Here is a 15,688-nt window from a genome sequence, read left to right as displayed (position 1 = left end):
CAGAAATCAAGAAGGAGAGAGGATCGAAAAGGAGAGAGACAGAGACACACCTGCAGCCCTACTTCACCACTTGCAAAGCTTCCCCCCTGCAGGTGGGGACTGGGGGCTTGAACCTGGGTCCTTGCGCATTGTGACGTGTGTGCTCAGCTAGGTGTGCTACCGCCCAGCCCTCCTTTTTTTTTTTTTTTTTTTAAGGGAAGCAAAGGCTGAGAAGCCCATCAGGGTGAGAGTTACCATGAAAGAGCACAGCTGAGACCACATCACCAGCACTCTTGATTTGTATTGATCGATTTTATTGCCACCAGGGTTACCACTGGGGCTTGATGCCAGCACTATAAGCCCACCGTTCCTGGCCACCATATTTTCCATTTTATTATATAGTTCAGAGAGAAATTGGGGGGCAGGTAGAGAGAGACAGCTGCACACCTGCTTCATCGCTTGTGAGGCGTTCTCCCTGCAGGTGGGAAGCAGGGGCTCAGCCCAGGTGATCGCAATGGCAAGGTGTGTGCTCAGTCGGGTGCACCACCGCTGGGCCCTTGCCGGCATTATTTATTTATTTACTTACTTACTTACTTACTTATTTTTTATACAGCACTGAGGAATGAACCAGGGCCTCATGCCTGAGCAGCCTCCCTGGTCCAAGTTTTACTATTGTCTTGAAGTTTGAGAGGAGAGAGACAGACAGAGAGACACCCCAGCACCACCCCAGCACCCATAGAGCTCCCTGGTGTCTCCCTGGTCCTCTCATGTGGTTCTGGGGCTCAAAGCCCGATCAGACCCTCACACCAGGCCAGGCCAGGTGAACTATCTCCCAGCCCTAGATGTGCAATTTTCTTTCAAATAAGGCTTTATTATTATTCTTATTTATTTTTTAAGAATATTTGTTTATTTTCCCTTTTGTTGCCCTTGTTTTTTTATTGTTGTTGTTATTGATGTCATCGTTGTTAGATAGGACTGAGAGAAATGGAGAGAGGAGGGGAAGGCAGAGAGGGGGAGAGAAAGACAGACACCTGCAGACCTGCTTCACCGCTTGTGAAGCGACTTGCTTGCAAGTGGGAGCCGGGGGCTCGAATCCGGGATCCTTATGCTGGTCCTTGAGCTTTGCACCACCTGCGCTTCACCCACTGCGCTACCACCCAACTCCCAGCTTTATTATTATTTTTATAAGAGAGAGACCAGAGAATCACTCTGCTCTGGCAGGTACAGTGCTAGGGACAGTCTGGGTCTGCACTCTACCCACTGTGCCACCTCCCTGTGGGGCAGACAGGCATGGGCTCGTGGGAAGGGCCTGGCCTCCTCTCCAGCTCCTTCCATCCTCCTAAAGACTCTTCTTGGGACAGGCCCCTCCTTGCAGGGGTGATGCCTGGGGTGAGGGTAGCAACAGAGGCAGGATAGGGAAGGCCGCAGAGGGTGATTCTGGGGTGCAGGTAGGGGCCGGAGGATTCCGGAGGCATAGCAAGTGTGTGTCTGCAGGTGAGTACATGTGCTACTTCGAGGCCCGGGGCTTCAGTTGGGAGCTGTCCCAGGTGGTGAAGGTGCCCTTGCAAGCGACAGAGGTGACTGGGCTTCCAGACCAGCTGTTGGTCTCCTGTGCCACCCCCACTGGCTTCCAGTTGAGCTGTTGCGTTCCCAGCACCCACGAGACCTACACAGCATCCTGGAGCCCCGGAGGGGGCGGTGAAGGTAGGAGGACTGGCCAGAGAGCGGGGGCTGGGGGTCTCAGGCAGCTGGCACTCTGGCTTCCAGAAGCAGAGGCTGCCATTCAGCCTGGGAGTCTGGGGTCGTCACATCACAGAGCAGACCCCATTTCTGGAGACACAGCAGTCACAGGTGTGCACTGCCATTAGGGGCAGGGTACTCTCCTCCACACTCATCCACACCACCCTCCTGAACTCTCAGGACTCACTCTGTGACTTTAGCTGGACGACAGTCCCATTCTGCAAACAAGGACACGGACCTCATGTCCCGGGGTCCCTGCAGACTCCCCAAAATGCAAGCTCAGGCTTCAGTGCTGGAATGCGGCACATTCTGGGCTCCTTCCTCTCTCTCTCCCCTGCCCCGGGAGCTGCTGGGACAATGGGAGGGTCCCTCTGCTGTGTGTCTGGCCTGGCGATACCCCCTCGCCCTGTCTCCCCTCAGCCTCTGCACTCAGCACATTATCGGGCTCCAGTTGCCTGGAGCTGACCGTCCATCGCTGCCCCAAAGCCAACACCACCTACACCTGTGTCCTGCAGAGCCCGGGACTGAGCACACTGAGGGTCCCTGTCACTGTCACCGTCATTCAGGGTGCGTGGACAATGGCTCCTCACTACTTGATGTTTCCCTATGCTGGGCGGGGGTGGGGGGCAGAGTCTGGAGTCCAAGGAACAGCTGGGCGGCCCTTTTTTTTTTTTTTTTTACCTCCAGGGTTATTGCTGGTGCTCAGTGCATGCACTACAAATCCACTGGTCCTGGAGGCTTTTTTCCCTTTTTTTTTTTTTTGCCCTTGTTTATCATTGTTGTTATTGTTGTTGTTATTGCTGTCGTTGTTGGATAGGACAGAGAGAAATGGAGAGAGGAGGGGAAGACAGAGAGGGGGAGAGAAAGACACACACCTGTAGACCTGCTTCACCGCCTGCGAAGCGACTCCCCTGCAGGTGGGGAGCTGGGGGCTCGAACCCGGGATCCTTACGCTGATCCTTGAGCTTTGTGCCATGTGCGCTTAACCCGCTGCGCCACTGCCTGACCCCCTGCCCTTGTCCTTCTGAGCCTTCCCTGGAACTGTCCTTCAGATGGAGATGCCACCTGCCCGAGGGACTCCTCAGGGGCTGCCTGGGACGTCACCAGAGCTGGCTATGTGGCGCAGGCCCCGTGCCCCGGGAACAGGACAGGCGTGCTGAAGCGGCCCTGCCGGCAGGAGGGGGTGTGGGGGCCCATCCACAGCAGCTGCACAGACTCGGGGCTCCTGAGCTCGCTCCAGAGAGCCGGGGTAAAGCTCCTGCCCTGCTGCCCACCCTCCCACCATGATGAGCCCTCCTCACCAGCTCCCCCAACCCAAGTTCCCTTCCTGAGGCCTGGAGGTCATTCCGTTTCTCCTGCCTGCAGCCTGAGCTCAGAGTAGCCAGCTCTCTCCTGGCGGGGCAGCAGGGCAAGTGGGGACAGTAAGGACAGTGGGTGCTGGTCTCAACCCTTTGAAATTGCTACCAGGGCTATTTCTGCAGTTTGGTGCCTGCATGACAAATCCACTACTCTCTCTCTCTCCTTTCTTTCTCTCTTTCCTTCCATCTTTTTCCTTTAAGTTTTTTTTTTTTTTACTTCATTTAATTTGATAGGATAGAGAGAAATGGAGAGGGAAGAGGGAGAAAGACAGAGAGAAACCTGCAGATCTGCTTCACTAGCAAATCATTCCCCCCTGTAGGTGGAGACCAGGGGTTTGCACATTACAACAGACGTATTTAACCAACCAGGGGTGCCACTGCCTGGTTTCTCTCTGGTTTCTCTCCCTTCCTTCCTTTGACAGAGATAGAATTAAGAGGGGAGGGAGAAAATAGAGAGACCCGCAGCACTGCTTCACCGCTCACAAAGCTTTTCCTCTGCAAGTGGGGACCAAGGGCTTGAACCTGGGTCCCTGCACATGGTAACATGCACACTTGACCCTAGTGACTCAACCCTTAATTTCCTCATTGCCCACCCCACTAACTTCAGCATCAGCTCTCTCCATTTGGCTGGCTCCCCTCTGCTTCCTGTCCCCCCACCCAGGGTGGGCACCGGCTCTTGGGAGCCAGGGGGCCCCTCCCACCCCCACTTCCTGTCCCAGCTGCTTCAGGGAGGCCAAGGCTGGCCTGAGGAGGAGGTGCCGCAGATCCTGGCCCAGCTGGAGCAGCAGGTGGTGGCAGTGAGCTCGCCCTCTGACATGCTGGTACTTCTGGGCACCGTGCAGGCCCTGGCTAAGGTGGTGGCAGACAGCAGGATGCAGCTTACCCGCAGCGCCCTGGAGGTGAGCGCCCCGTCTTCTCCCTGGGCCCACTTCTCTGGCTGCCAGTCTCTGAGGCTGTGGCTTGTGGAGAAAGCCTGAGGAGAGGCTGGAGGGGTGGGCAACATGGTGCGGAAGGGTTCACCCACATGTGACACCCACCTGGAAGTGCTCAAGCACCCTTGGCTTTGCAGTGCTCGCCTAAAGCAGCTGAGGGCAGACACCAGCTGTCACACGCTGCAGAGGCCTAAGTAAGGCAATGCCGGCATGTCCTTCTGTCAGGGACTTTCTGTCATTCCGACAGGCTTGTGCCCCCTTCCCTGGGCGCCATTCCCAGCTCCACAGGCCTGTAGGGTTCAAGGCATTTGTGACCCCAAAGCTGGGGGCAGAGAGGTTGTCAGAGGGGCTGGGGAGACGATGAAGACGTCCCAGGATGGCTAATGTACGTAGCTCCTTCCTACTAGCATCTCCCTCCTGGGCAGACTCCCTCTCCCCTTCCTGCTGGGCTGGCTCTGGCTCTGGCAGTTCTGGGCCTGTCCCAGCCCTACGGCTCTGGCAGCCAGGCCTCCTCTCTATTGGGTGTGCAGGCTCTCCTGGAAACCACAGACAAGGTCCTGGACATGGACACCAGCTCCCTGTGGACCCTGGCACAGGCCCAGAGGCCCACAGCGGGCTCCCACCTCCTGCTGGCCCTCGAGACCCTGGCGGGCAGCCTGAGCCCACAGGACCAGCCCTTGGTCCACAGCCTGCCCAATGTGCAGCTGCAGAGCCAGCTCCTCGGACCCGAGTTCCACAAAGACTACAGAGTCACCTTCGACACTCAGCCCCCGTTGCAGGCCCGCATTCCCGGACACTCGCTGGCTCTACTGGGCCAGAATGGAACTAACGTCAGCGTCACCAGCCTGGTGCTTCAAAACATGGACCACCGTCTGCCCCCCAACTATGGGGCAGGGCTGGGAGACTCCAACCACGCCACTCCGGGGTTGGTCCTTTCCATCTCCATCATGGCCGGTGGCCAGACCTTCCACCAAGGAGAGGTCATCATGGACTTTGGGGGCACAGGCGACCCAGCCCACTGTGTCTTCTGGGACCACGTCCTCTTCCAGGGTCAGGGCGGCTGGTCTGAGGAAGGGTGCCAGGTGCAGGTCGCCGGCCCCGACACTCGGTGCACCTGCCAGCACCTCACCGCCTTCTCCGTCCTCATGTCCCGAGGTGCCCCTCCAGAAGACGCAGCCCTGGAGCTGCTGAGCCGGCTGGGCCTGGGGGCCTCCCTTCTGGCCCTGCTCCTGTGCCTGGGCGTGTACAGGCTGGTGTGGAGGGCCGTGGTGAGGAACACAGTCGCCTACTTACGCCACACCGCCCTGCTCCACGTGGTGCTCTGCCTGCTGGCCGCGGACGCCTGCTTCCTAGCTGTGACACTGCTGCCCCCGACCCCCCGGAGCCCGCTCTGCCTGGCCGCCGCCTTTCTCTGCCACTTCCTCTACCTCGCCACCTTCTTCTGGATGCTGGCTCAGGCCCTGATGCTGGCCCACCAGCTGCTCTTTGTCTTCCACCAGCTGTCGAAGCGCAGGGCACTCTCTGTGATGGTGGCCCTGGGCTACCTGTGCCCGGGGGGGCTCGCCAGCGTCACCCTGGGCCTTTATGTGCCCCGAGGGAGATACCTGCGGGAGGGGGCCTGCTGGCTGGATCTGAAGGGAGGGGCGCTCTACACCTTCGTGCTGCCGGTGCTGGCCATCGTGGGCGCCAACGCGCTGGTCCTGGCCACGGCCGTGCTCAAGCTGCTCAGACCCTCACTCTCCGAGGGGCCCCAGGCAGAGAGGCGCCGAGCCCTTCTGGGGGTGGTCAAAGCCCTGCTCGTTCTCACACCCATCTTCGGCCTCACCTGGGGACTTGGGCTGGCCACCTTGCTGGAGAAAGTCTCCATCGTCCCTCACTACCTGTTCACCGTGCTCAACACCCTGCAGGTGCGGGTTAAGCCAGTCATGACAGTCTCTCCCTCTCAAGCGGGCATCACAAGGGAACGGGAATCTTGGGCTTGAGCCCCAGCTCCTCTGGTCCAAACTCTCTGAGCCTTTTCTTCTTTTATTTTTTGAAAGATTTCATTTACTCATGAAGAAGATAGAGAGAAAAGTAATTAGACATCACTCTGGTACATGTGCTGCTGGGGCTTGAACTCAGGACCTCATGCTTGAGAGTCCAGTGCTTTATCCACAGCACCACCTCCCTGACCACAAGTTTTGTTTTTCTTATCTGAAAAAGACTATCTGGTTTTACTAGAGGAGCCAGGGAATTGTCATGGCAACCAAACTGTAAGAGAAGCACCTGACCTGGTGGCAGGGAGGCAGTTAGGCGGGAGAGCGCAGGGCTCGCATGTGTGAGTCGGACCTCCAGCACAGTGCTGACGCTTGGTTCTCTCGCTCACTGAAAGAATGACAGCCAGCTGAAACAAGTCCTAAGCAGCAGATGGTGCTAGAGTACAGAGGAGCCGAGATGGGCAGGCTGGGGGTGTGCGTCGGAGGGGAGGGCGGGCTGAAGGCAGAGGAGAGGGAGCACGGTGATTCTGTCTGAGTCCTCTTCCCGCACCCCTCGTCCAGGGTGTCTTCATCTTGCTGTTTGGCTGCCTCATGGACAAGAAGGTGAGTCTGCCCGCCTGCCCCCAGCCTGACTCTCTCTCTATAGTGGGACTCAGGACGGCATGACCTGACCGAAGCATTTACTTCTCCTGCAGGTACAAGAGGCTCTGTTCAAACGCTTCTGCCACACCCACCCCTCCAGCTCCACTGTCTCCCTGGTGAGCTGCTGGCTTCAAACCTCAGTTCTTCCCCAAGAACAGGTCAGAAATAGATGTTTCGGTCTTCTCCAGAGGAGACAGGCACAGCCAGGATTTTAGAACAAACAAGTTCCAGGTTCAAGTTCTCAGACAAGGAGGCAGCGTGGCCAGAGCAGTCAGGAGCAAGATCCTGGGTTCCTCTCTCCGCCCTGGGCTCCTGGGGACTCTCCTGTCCCTGACGACCCCACCTAAACATTTGTCTACAGTTGCTACTTAAAGGGAAAAGGAGGATGGGCACACTGGGCGTCACTGTAGCAGAGAACAAAGTCCCTAGGATTACTGTAGCCTGGCAGGAGGGCAGGTGAGACTGCTACAAAGGACACAGTGCCAAATATGCTCCTGTCCGGAATAATGCTTACTGCTTTGTATATGCCACCAGAACTCTATAGCTGCCCGTACAGAGTGGCACACAGAGGCACTACAGTTACTATGACCATAATGGTGCCGCAGCTGGGTCTCTCCACCCCTTCTAGACCACCAATGAAACCTACATCCCGGAACACAGCAAAGGACGGAGTGAAAACGCCAGGTGAGGCGGGAGATCTCTTGGAAGTAGTGTGAGCAAGAGGCGTGAAGAGAAGCACCGGGCTTCCCGGCAGAGCTGTTGCCAGGAGACGCCTCTTCATTTTAGCTCCCAGTCCCTGGGGCTGGGGAGGGGCTGACTTTCCCAGAGTAGACATTTCTGCATGGGCTGGAGAAGGCAGAGGCGGCCTCAGGGAGCTCCATGGAGCATCTCCTACTGCTTTCCAGAAAGCACAGGGGAACTGCACACCTGCCTCCGGACAGTCCGTTCTGAGAGGTCTTACACTACCCTTTGTGTGATTACCCCGAGACGCCCGATCTGCCACTGGTGGGCGTGGTGTCTGTGCGGGTGGCAGAAGCTTTAAGTGAACCATACACTGAGTTGGTTTTATTTGTTTATTTATTACCTTTTGTTGCCCTTGTTGTTTTATTGTCATCATTGTTGGATAGGACAGAGACAGATGGACAGATGGGGAAGACAGAGAGGGGGAAAGATAGACATCTGCAGAACTGCTTCACCACTTGTGAAGCGACTTCCCTGCAGGTGGGGAGCCGGGGACTCAAACTGGGATCCTTAGGCCGGTCCTTGCGCTTTGCGTCACCTGCGCTTAACCCGCTGCGCTACCGCCTGACTCCCTGAGTCGGTTTTTTTAAGGGAGTGGAGGCCCTGAGCTTGCATCCATCTTGGCCAGCCTGCCCCTGGGTTTGAACCCTTCCCTCCCCCAGAGCTCACTTCTCAGGAAGGAAAGCCTGTCTCCGTCAGGCTCAGCTTTTTGTATGTCCCCATCCCTAAACTATTCAAGCAAGAGCCTGACAAACTAGTTGAAGCTATTTAATGACTAGGTCTGCTGGTGCTGTAAAAACAATCAGTCGCCATCCAAGTTCAAGTTAGTTGCTAGTAAAACGATTTCGTTTTAAAACTGATCCTAGATCATGATCCAGATGGATTTGATAAACATGATTTTGACACCTCAATGACTTCTGTTTCTTTCTTCTCTATAGTTATGAAGAAAGGATGACTTAATCAGGGGAACTCTGATCGTGCACACTGGAGGTGAAGAAAATCTGGTTTATTTCTTTTCAGAGTTTAGGAAAAGGTGAAGTTAACACGCCCCTTTTTATGTTCTTTAAAAAACATCTATGTTAAATGAATGCTTCTTAGGCAATGCATACAGAAACAAGTCACTGACCAGAGAAAGGTACCACACACTGACCACAGAAAGGTGACAAATACTGACATTTAAAAGGGACAGGATAGGGCATGGGAGATAGCATAATGGTTATGCAAACAGACTCTCATACCTGAGCCCCCCCCCCCCCCAAGTCCCATGTTCAGTCCCCTGCACCACCATTAGCCAGAGCTGAGCAGTGCTCTTGGTGGTGGGGGTGGGGGGAGGAGGGAGTGACAGGATAAGTTAAGACCAGATACAGAAAACAAAGGTTTAAGAAAGTTTCTAGAGGACACAGGTATGATAACAAGATTACAAAAAAAAAAAAAAAATCAGATGAGTTAAGGCACTCTGAAAAATGTTAATTTAAAAATTCATGGATATTTTTTAAAAAATAAAATGGTAACATTTTCTGCTGAAATAAATCTGGATACGCTACCACATGCTGTTGAACATTTTTTTCCTAACAAATATTATACCTTAGCTTAGTGGTTTGTGTGAATTTTATTACTTTATGGAATTCATGTGATTGATTTCTGCACTCTGGCTCACTTTTCCTTCAGACAGAGAGGAGTGGCGCCACAGCACTAGAATGTCCTCGTTGCCACAGCCCTTACCGAGTGTGAGTTCTTAATTGTCTATGAGCTGACCCGATCATTTCACTTAATGGATTCAATCATTCTTTCAAACAGAAGTTTTTGCAAACACTCACCAGAATGACAGCAGTGGTGGAGTTGTGTCTACCTACTTACTGGCTACTGTGAACAACTGCAATGGACATGGGTGTACAAATATCTCAAGACCCGGAGTCGGGCGGTAGTGCAGCGGGTTAAGCGCACATGGCGCAAAGCTCAAAGACCAGCAAAAGGATCCCAGTTCGAGCCCCCGGCTCCCCACCTGCAGGGGAGTCACTTTACAGGTGGTGAAGCAGGTCTGCAGGTGTCTGTCTTTCTCTCCCTCTCTCTGTCTTCCCCTCCTCTCTCCATTTCTCTCTGTCCTATCCAACAAGGACGACATCAATAACAAAATAACAACAATAATAATAACTACAACAACAATAAAAAGACAACAAGGGCAACAAAAGGGAAAAATCTAAAAAAAAATATTAAAAAAAACCAAACAACAAATCTCTCAAGACCCTGCTTCATTTCTCTTGGGCAAAGACTTGAATGTGGAGTTACTGGGGCATATAGTAATGCTTTTTAATTAATTTATTTTATTTTATTTTTACCAGAGCACTGATCAGCTCTGCTTTATGGTGGTACAGGGAAAATACCTTTTTTACTTTTACGCAATGCTAAACAATGAATCCCCGGCCTTGCACAGGCATGCTACCACTGAGTAGTCTCTCCTGTCCATCTCTCCTTCTTTCCTTTCTTTCTTTTGAGAGAAAGAGAGTCAGGAAAGTGAAAGAAGAGAGATATTACAGCATTGCTCCACCACCCACAGTGCTTGAACTCAGGGCCCTTACACACAGCACAGCATGTGCTCAACTGAGTGAGCTATCTTCCAGCCCCTGGTAATAGCATTTTTCAAACTTTTCCAAGGCAATATCATACTGTTTTCCACAGCAGTCCACTTTATGTTCTAATTAACAGAGCATACAGTTTCCAATTTCTCAACCTCTTCATTAGCACTAGTTTTTCTGATTATTATCATTATTATTAGTAGTAGTATTGGATATAGAGAGAAGGGAGAAATAGAAAGTAGAAGAGAGGGGCCAGGCAGTGGCGCACTTGGTTAAGGATGCACATTATAGTGCACAAGGATCCAGGTTCAAGCCCCAGGTTTACCACTCATGAAGCTTTCCACCTGCAAGTGGGGACCAGGGGCTTGAACCTGGGTCCCTGTGCACTGTAATATAAGCACTTAACCAGGTGCACCACCACACACACCCCTGCCCCCTTGTTTTTTAATCGCAGTCATTATAGTGCATAAAGTGGCATTTCGTTGTAGTTTTGGTTTGCATTTCTGTAACAGTTAAGCTGAGCATATTTTCAGCTGCTTCTTGGTCATCTGTTTATCTTTAGAGAAGTGTCTTTAAATTCTTTTAGAGAATAGAGCTAAGGAAAAAAAAATTACACTTCATTTAAACCATGGCTAATAGGAGACTCTTCAAACAATAAAATAGATTTACTTGAGCTGAGAAATGGGGAAAAGGTGTTCTTCTAAAGCAATGTCCTCCCGCTCTTTATATTCCTGGCAGCATGAGTGGCATGTTGAGAAGTCGCAAGTGAGTAGTTAAGAGGCAAAATCACCCCTAGAAAGAAAAACACCCTTTATCTCTAAAAAAACAAATGAACAAAGCTACCAGCTTTCCAATACTTTTCATTTTATTGTGGGCAACCCCCATAGTGTTCGTAGCCAAACAGTTACTGTAAGTTTTCAGTGATGTTTAGACTTTGAGTTATCTTTCTGATAATTAGGTTATGTAGGCACATTGGCTTGTCTTTTATAGAAAACACTTTTCTTTAGGTTACAAACAAAGAGGCATATGATTTTCAGATGTTACAGAGATGATCCCCGAATCTCAGCTAAACTCCTTCCCAAAGTGTAACCATTCACACCACCTTTTAAGGAATAAAGACCAAAAATGTGCTTAAACATAACACTCTGTGAGATTCTGGTGACTGAGAAACCCCAGAAAGAGCAGTAAGGTGTGGTTACTGGAAAGCGCAAGAACACAGACACGGCTTAACTGCGAACTATTTGATACAAGGCCACAATTTTGCTTTCCTAAGAGGAGAAAGGACTATAGGTGTCATTTAGGAATGCACTGGAATGGCATTGCCTACTGAGTGTTGCTCAGAGACTGCAGGCACCCGTCTTCCTTTTATTTGGGATAAGCTTCTACTATCATAGCATGGCCCTGTAAAAGAAAGAAGAAAAAAAGTTGAATTAAGGCAATAAAAAGCAATGAATCCAGCCAGCACGGAGGCTACATGTATGTTTTGGAGTTTGATCGTAGCCCTACCATTCAATTGCTCAATTGCTGTGTGATCTTACTGGAGTTGTTAGACATTCTGGACCTCAGTTTCCTCTATAAAATAGGGCTCCTGGTGCCCGTTTCATGGTTTTTGTGGGCATTAAACCGAATGGTATACAATCTTTATGTGTATGTAGGTATACAGATCTCTACCAGTTTGTCCCGTAGAGCCTGACGGCTAGTAGATGCTCCATAACTAGTTTTAGTAAAATGAAAAGTTAGAGACTTTTTTGGCTATTGCAAAATCATGAATGCCTACCGAAGTGAGCTTTCAGATGGGGAAAGGCAGGCAGTGGCACACCTGGTTGAGAGCACACGTTACCAAGTTCAAGAACCCAGGTCAAGGCAGGTCTGCAGGTGTCTTTCTCTTTCCCTCTCCATTTCTCCCTCCCCTCTAATTTCTCTTTGTCCTAGCAAATAAAATAGAAAGAAGAAAAGAAAAAAAAAAAAGACCCCAGGAGCGGTGGATTCATAGCGCAGGCACTGAGCCCCAGCTAGAACGCTGGGGGCAATTACAAAAAAAAAAAAAGAAAGAAAGAAAGATGAAGTAACTCATCCAGATCTGCAAAGCTACTAACACGGCCAGCCTGAGTGTTCTTTGGTATTCCACTTTAGTTAAGAATATGATGCAACTGGGTGGGGTGTTTGAAACAAAGCAAAGGACTCTGGACTAGGCAGAGACAAAGGGGGGGGGGCAGGGCCCTGGGTTCCACAGCATGAAGGTGAAGAGGGACTTGGGTTGTGGTGGGCCTGGTGTGCAGACACCTATCGCAGGGAGATAAGAGACTATACCCATGTGGCACCAGCTGTTCTGTAAATCATTATTTTCCCAATAAAATGATTTTTAAAAGAGAATATGATCTAAAGAAAAGCATATAGAAACATATGATCTGAGAATTCATAAACATAAAAAGGAAGAAAATCCCTTGTCTAGCATTATACATAGTGATATACACATATTTCCCCAGTGTAAACCTTGCACAGAAATTCATAATGTCAGTCTAAATCCTATCTGCTAATGTCATTCATTTTGGACTATCACCACACACATTAAGAACTTAACTAGTAGAAGCAACCAATAGCACAGCTATATACAAGATACTGGGTAGTGTACAGCAAACCCTAACAAAAGGACTTTTCAAAGTTAACCCAATTACCAAATAATGTGATGATAACATTAACTATTGACTGTCTTTTGGAACCCTAAGACAGCAGGAACCGCACATCTCCACTATAGAGCCTCTACTTCCCCCAGTCCTGGAACCCTTGGATAGGGCCCACTTTCCTGTATGCCTCTCCCAATCCATATAAAATAATATTGCATCTGCCGATCACAACCTAATCAACGCAACGATGGCCACCTTAACATGCTTCACTTCATACTGTGTCCAGAGACTTCACGTGTGGAATGACAACCCTTCAGCTTCATTACTTGGGTGAGACCTTTCCTTTCATAGTATTCTCTAATTCCATCTCAGGTGGTTCACTTTCTAACAAAGTCCCAAAACCTAGATATACACCAGTCTCTGTGAGAGACAGCATATGTTCACACTTAACCATAAACTACTGCAAAATATATACCTGAAAGCAGAAGTACACTAGAGTTTGCAGTGAGTATCCCCCTAACACTTCCTCTCCACTATTCCAAGCTTTGGGTCCATGATTGCTCAACAATTTGTTTGGCTTTGTATGTTAACTCTCTTTTCAGTCACCAGGTTCCAGATGTCATCAGGATGCCGGCCAGGCTTCCCTAGACTGAAGACCCCACCAATGTGTCCTGGAGCTCCGCTTCCCCAGAGACACACCCTACTAGGGAAAGAGAGAGGCAGACTGGGAGTATGGATCGACCAGTCAACGCCCATGTTCAGCGGGGAAGCAATTACAGAAGCCAGACCTTCCACCTTCTACAACCCACAATGACCCTGGGTCCATGCTCCCAGAGGGATAGAGAATGGGAAAGCTATCAGGGGAGGGAGTGGGATATGGAGATTGGGTGGTGGGAATTGTGTGGAGTTGTCCCCCTCCTACCCTATGGTTTTGTTAATTTATCCTTTCTTAAATAAATTAAAAGAAAAAAAAAACCTAACTAGTTTCCCTGCTTCCTGATTTGGTTCAGAACTCATGATTTGTTTATTTAGTCATTTAAAGATTTCATTTGATTAAAATAAGACATATATATGGGGGGGGAGAGAAAGGTGTGGGGGAAAGCCAGCATCCACTCTGGCCCACGAGATGCTAGAGATCGAACCTGGGGCCTCATGGTTCCAAGTTCAGCGTCCTCCTCACTGTGCCTCCTCCCAGGCTGCATTATTATTATTATTATTATTATTATTATTATTATTATTATTATTAACCAGAGCACTGCTCAGTTCTGTCTTACAGTGGTGTCAAGGGTTGAACCTGGCACCTCAGAGGCTCAGGCTTGAAAGTCTTTTGTATAACCATTGTGCTATCTCCCTAACCCACGCACACTTATTTATTAAGTGGTTATTATTTATAAAATGCCCAGCTGAACTTTCCTACATGGTCTCTTACTTTATTATTATTTTTTTATATTTACTTTCCCTTTGGTTGTCCTTGTTTTTTTACTGTTGTTGTAGTTATTGTTGTCACTGTTGGATAGGACAGAGAGAAATGAAGAGACGGGAGGAAGACAGAGAGAGGGAGAGAAAGACAGACACCTGCAGACCTGCCTCACCGCCTGTGAAGCGACTCCCCTGCAAGTGGGGAGCCGGGGGCTCGAACCAGGATCCTTATGCCGGTCCTTGCGCTTTGCACCACCTGCGCTTAACCTGCTGCACTACCCCCCGACTCTGGTCTCTTACTTTAATCTAGTGCACACTATAGTTCAAACAAACTGTTCGGGACTTGGTGATAGTTCATCTAGTAGGGCATTCACTTTGCCATGCACGAGGGCCTAGTTCATGTCCCCTGAAAGCACACAGGAGCATAATGCATAGCAGCAGGGAAGCGCCATGAGCAGGGAACAGTACTAAAGTCTCTCTCCTCCTCTCCCCCTCTCTACTTCGAAAGGAAAAAGAAAAAAGTCTGCAGGGAGCAGTGAAGGCCTAAGAGGGCAAACAAAACAGAAACCTTGTTAAAGGTGGCAGTAAACAAACAAAGACGAGACGAAAAGGTCTGGCTGTCTTGTGATTGTCCTAAAAGGGCCCAGAGCAAGACGGAATTCTTTCCTTGGCTTTATCTAAAATGTGTTATCTTCATGATTCAGCAGCTTCTACGTTGCTCTTAAGCAGTGCTTTTCCTAAATCAGGGGGAGCATCCCCCTGTAGGTGGAGAGCGAAGGGCTTGAACCTGGGTCCTCGAGCATGCTAAAGTGTGCACTCTACTAGGTGCACCATTACCTGGCTCCCAGATAGTATGTCTCTTTCTTTCTTTCTTTTTCTTTTCTTTAACGTTATTTATTTATTTATTATTGGATAGAGACAGAAACTGAAGGGGGGAGATAGAGATGGGGAGAAAGACAGAAAGACACCTGCAGCCCTGCTTTACCACTTGTGGGGACCAGGGGCTTGAACCCGGGTACTTGCACTGTAGTATAAGCACTTAACCAGGTGCACCACTGCCTGGCCCCCCTCAGATAGAATGTTTCTAAAGAAAAGAAATAAGTTGCTTTTCCCCCCTGGTTGTTATCAGAAATACTGCCTAGGTAATTTTTCAAACTAGACTACAGCAAACATATTCTCCGGTGAACTTTGTTTAGTTTACAAGAAAATGATTTTCCAGAAGGTTCTAAGAAGCTGCTGTGACATACATACCTGTCCTCCAGCAGCACATGCAGCCACCAACCCATACTGGCCTCCGTCCTTTCGCAACCTGTTGGCAGCTGTCATCACCAACCGGACACCAGTGGCTCCAAAGGGGTGTCCCAGAGACAATGATCCCCCCCAGTTGTTAAACTTGTCCAATGGAGGCAATCCAACCTGGCTCCCACAAAACAAACACACATGTCAAGAAGTGCTGACTTAAGAACAAGGCCAGTCTCTTAATAGAAAGAAATCATAAAAACAGAAAGAAATAACTTGAGATGCATCACAAGTTATTTTACTGAAAGAAAAAAAAAAAATCTAGGTCAACTCTGAAAGCAAATGATCCCATTAGTTTTTTTATTTAACATCAGACTGGAAAGAACAAAAGACAACTTAGAATTTTGCTTTTACTCTTTTTTTTTTTTAAAAAATCTTTATTTATTGGATAGAGGCAGCCAGAAA

The 15,688-nt window shown here is 49.9% G+C and overlaps 2 protein-coding genes across 3 annotated transcripts in view; one reads left to right on the top strand and one right to left on the bottom strand.

Annotated features, from left to right (window-relative positions):
• Positions 1-8,775, top strand: part of ADGRF3 (adhesion G protein-coupled receptor F3) — a 40,584-nt gene extending 31,809 nt beyond the window's left edge. The window contains exons 6-14 of the mRNA XM_060188415.1: positions 1,474-1,683; positions 2,140-2,286; positions 2,772-2,968; positions 3,797-3,976; positions 4,540-5,916; positions 6,547-6,588; positions 6,681-6,743; positions 7,256-7,311; positions 8,307-8,775. Coding sequence (XP_060044398.1) covers positions 1,474-1,683; positions 2,140-2,286; positions 2,772-2,968; positions 3,797-3,976; positions 4,540-5,916; positions 6,547-6,588; positions 6,681-6,743; positions 7,256-7,311; positions 8,307-8,328 — 2,294 coding nt within the window. The 3' untranslated portion in view covers positions 8,329-8,775. The remainder of the gene's footprint in view (positions 1-1,473; positions 1,684-2,139; positions 2,287-2,771; positions 2,969-3,796; positions 3,977-4,539; positions 5,917-6,546; positions 6,589-6,680; positions 6,744-7,255; positions 7,312-8,306) is intronic.
• A 2,008-nt stretch (positions 8,776-10,783) lies between these two features.
• HADHB (hydroxyacyl-CoA dehydrogenase trifunctional multienzyme complex subunit beta) overlaps positions 10,784-15,688 on the bottom strand; it is a 46,259-nt gene continuing 41,354 nt past the window's right edge. For both annotated transcript variants that reach the window (XM_060186700.1, XM_060186699.1), the window contains exons 15-16: positions 15,236-15,400; positions 10,784-11,342 (exon numbers count right to left, since the gene is read on the bottom strand). In XM_060186700.1, coding sequence (XP_060042683.1) covers positions 11,307-11,342; positions 15,236-15,400 — 201 coding nt within the window. In that variant the 3' untranslated portion in view covers positions 10,784-11,306. The remainder of the gene's footprint in view (positions 11,343-15,235; positions 15,401-15,688) is intronic.

Source organism: Erinaceus europaeus, chromosome 3, assembly GCF_950295315.1.
Source record: "Erinaceus europaeus chromosome 3, mEriEur2.1, whole genome shotgun sequence".
Taxonomy (NCBI): domain Eukaryota; kingdom Metazoa; phylum Chordata; class Mammalia; order Eulipotyphla; family Erinaceidae; genus Erinaceus; species Erinaceus europaeus.
The sequence above is the reverse complement of the archived record's forward strand: the minus strand, read 5'-3'. Positions and strand labels throughout refer to the sequence as shown.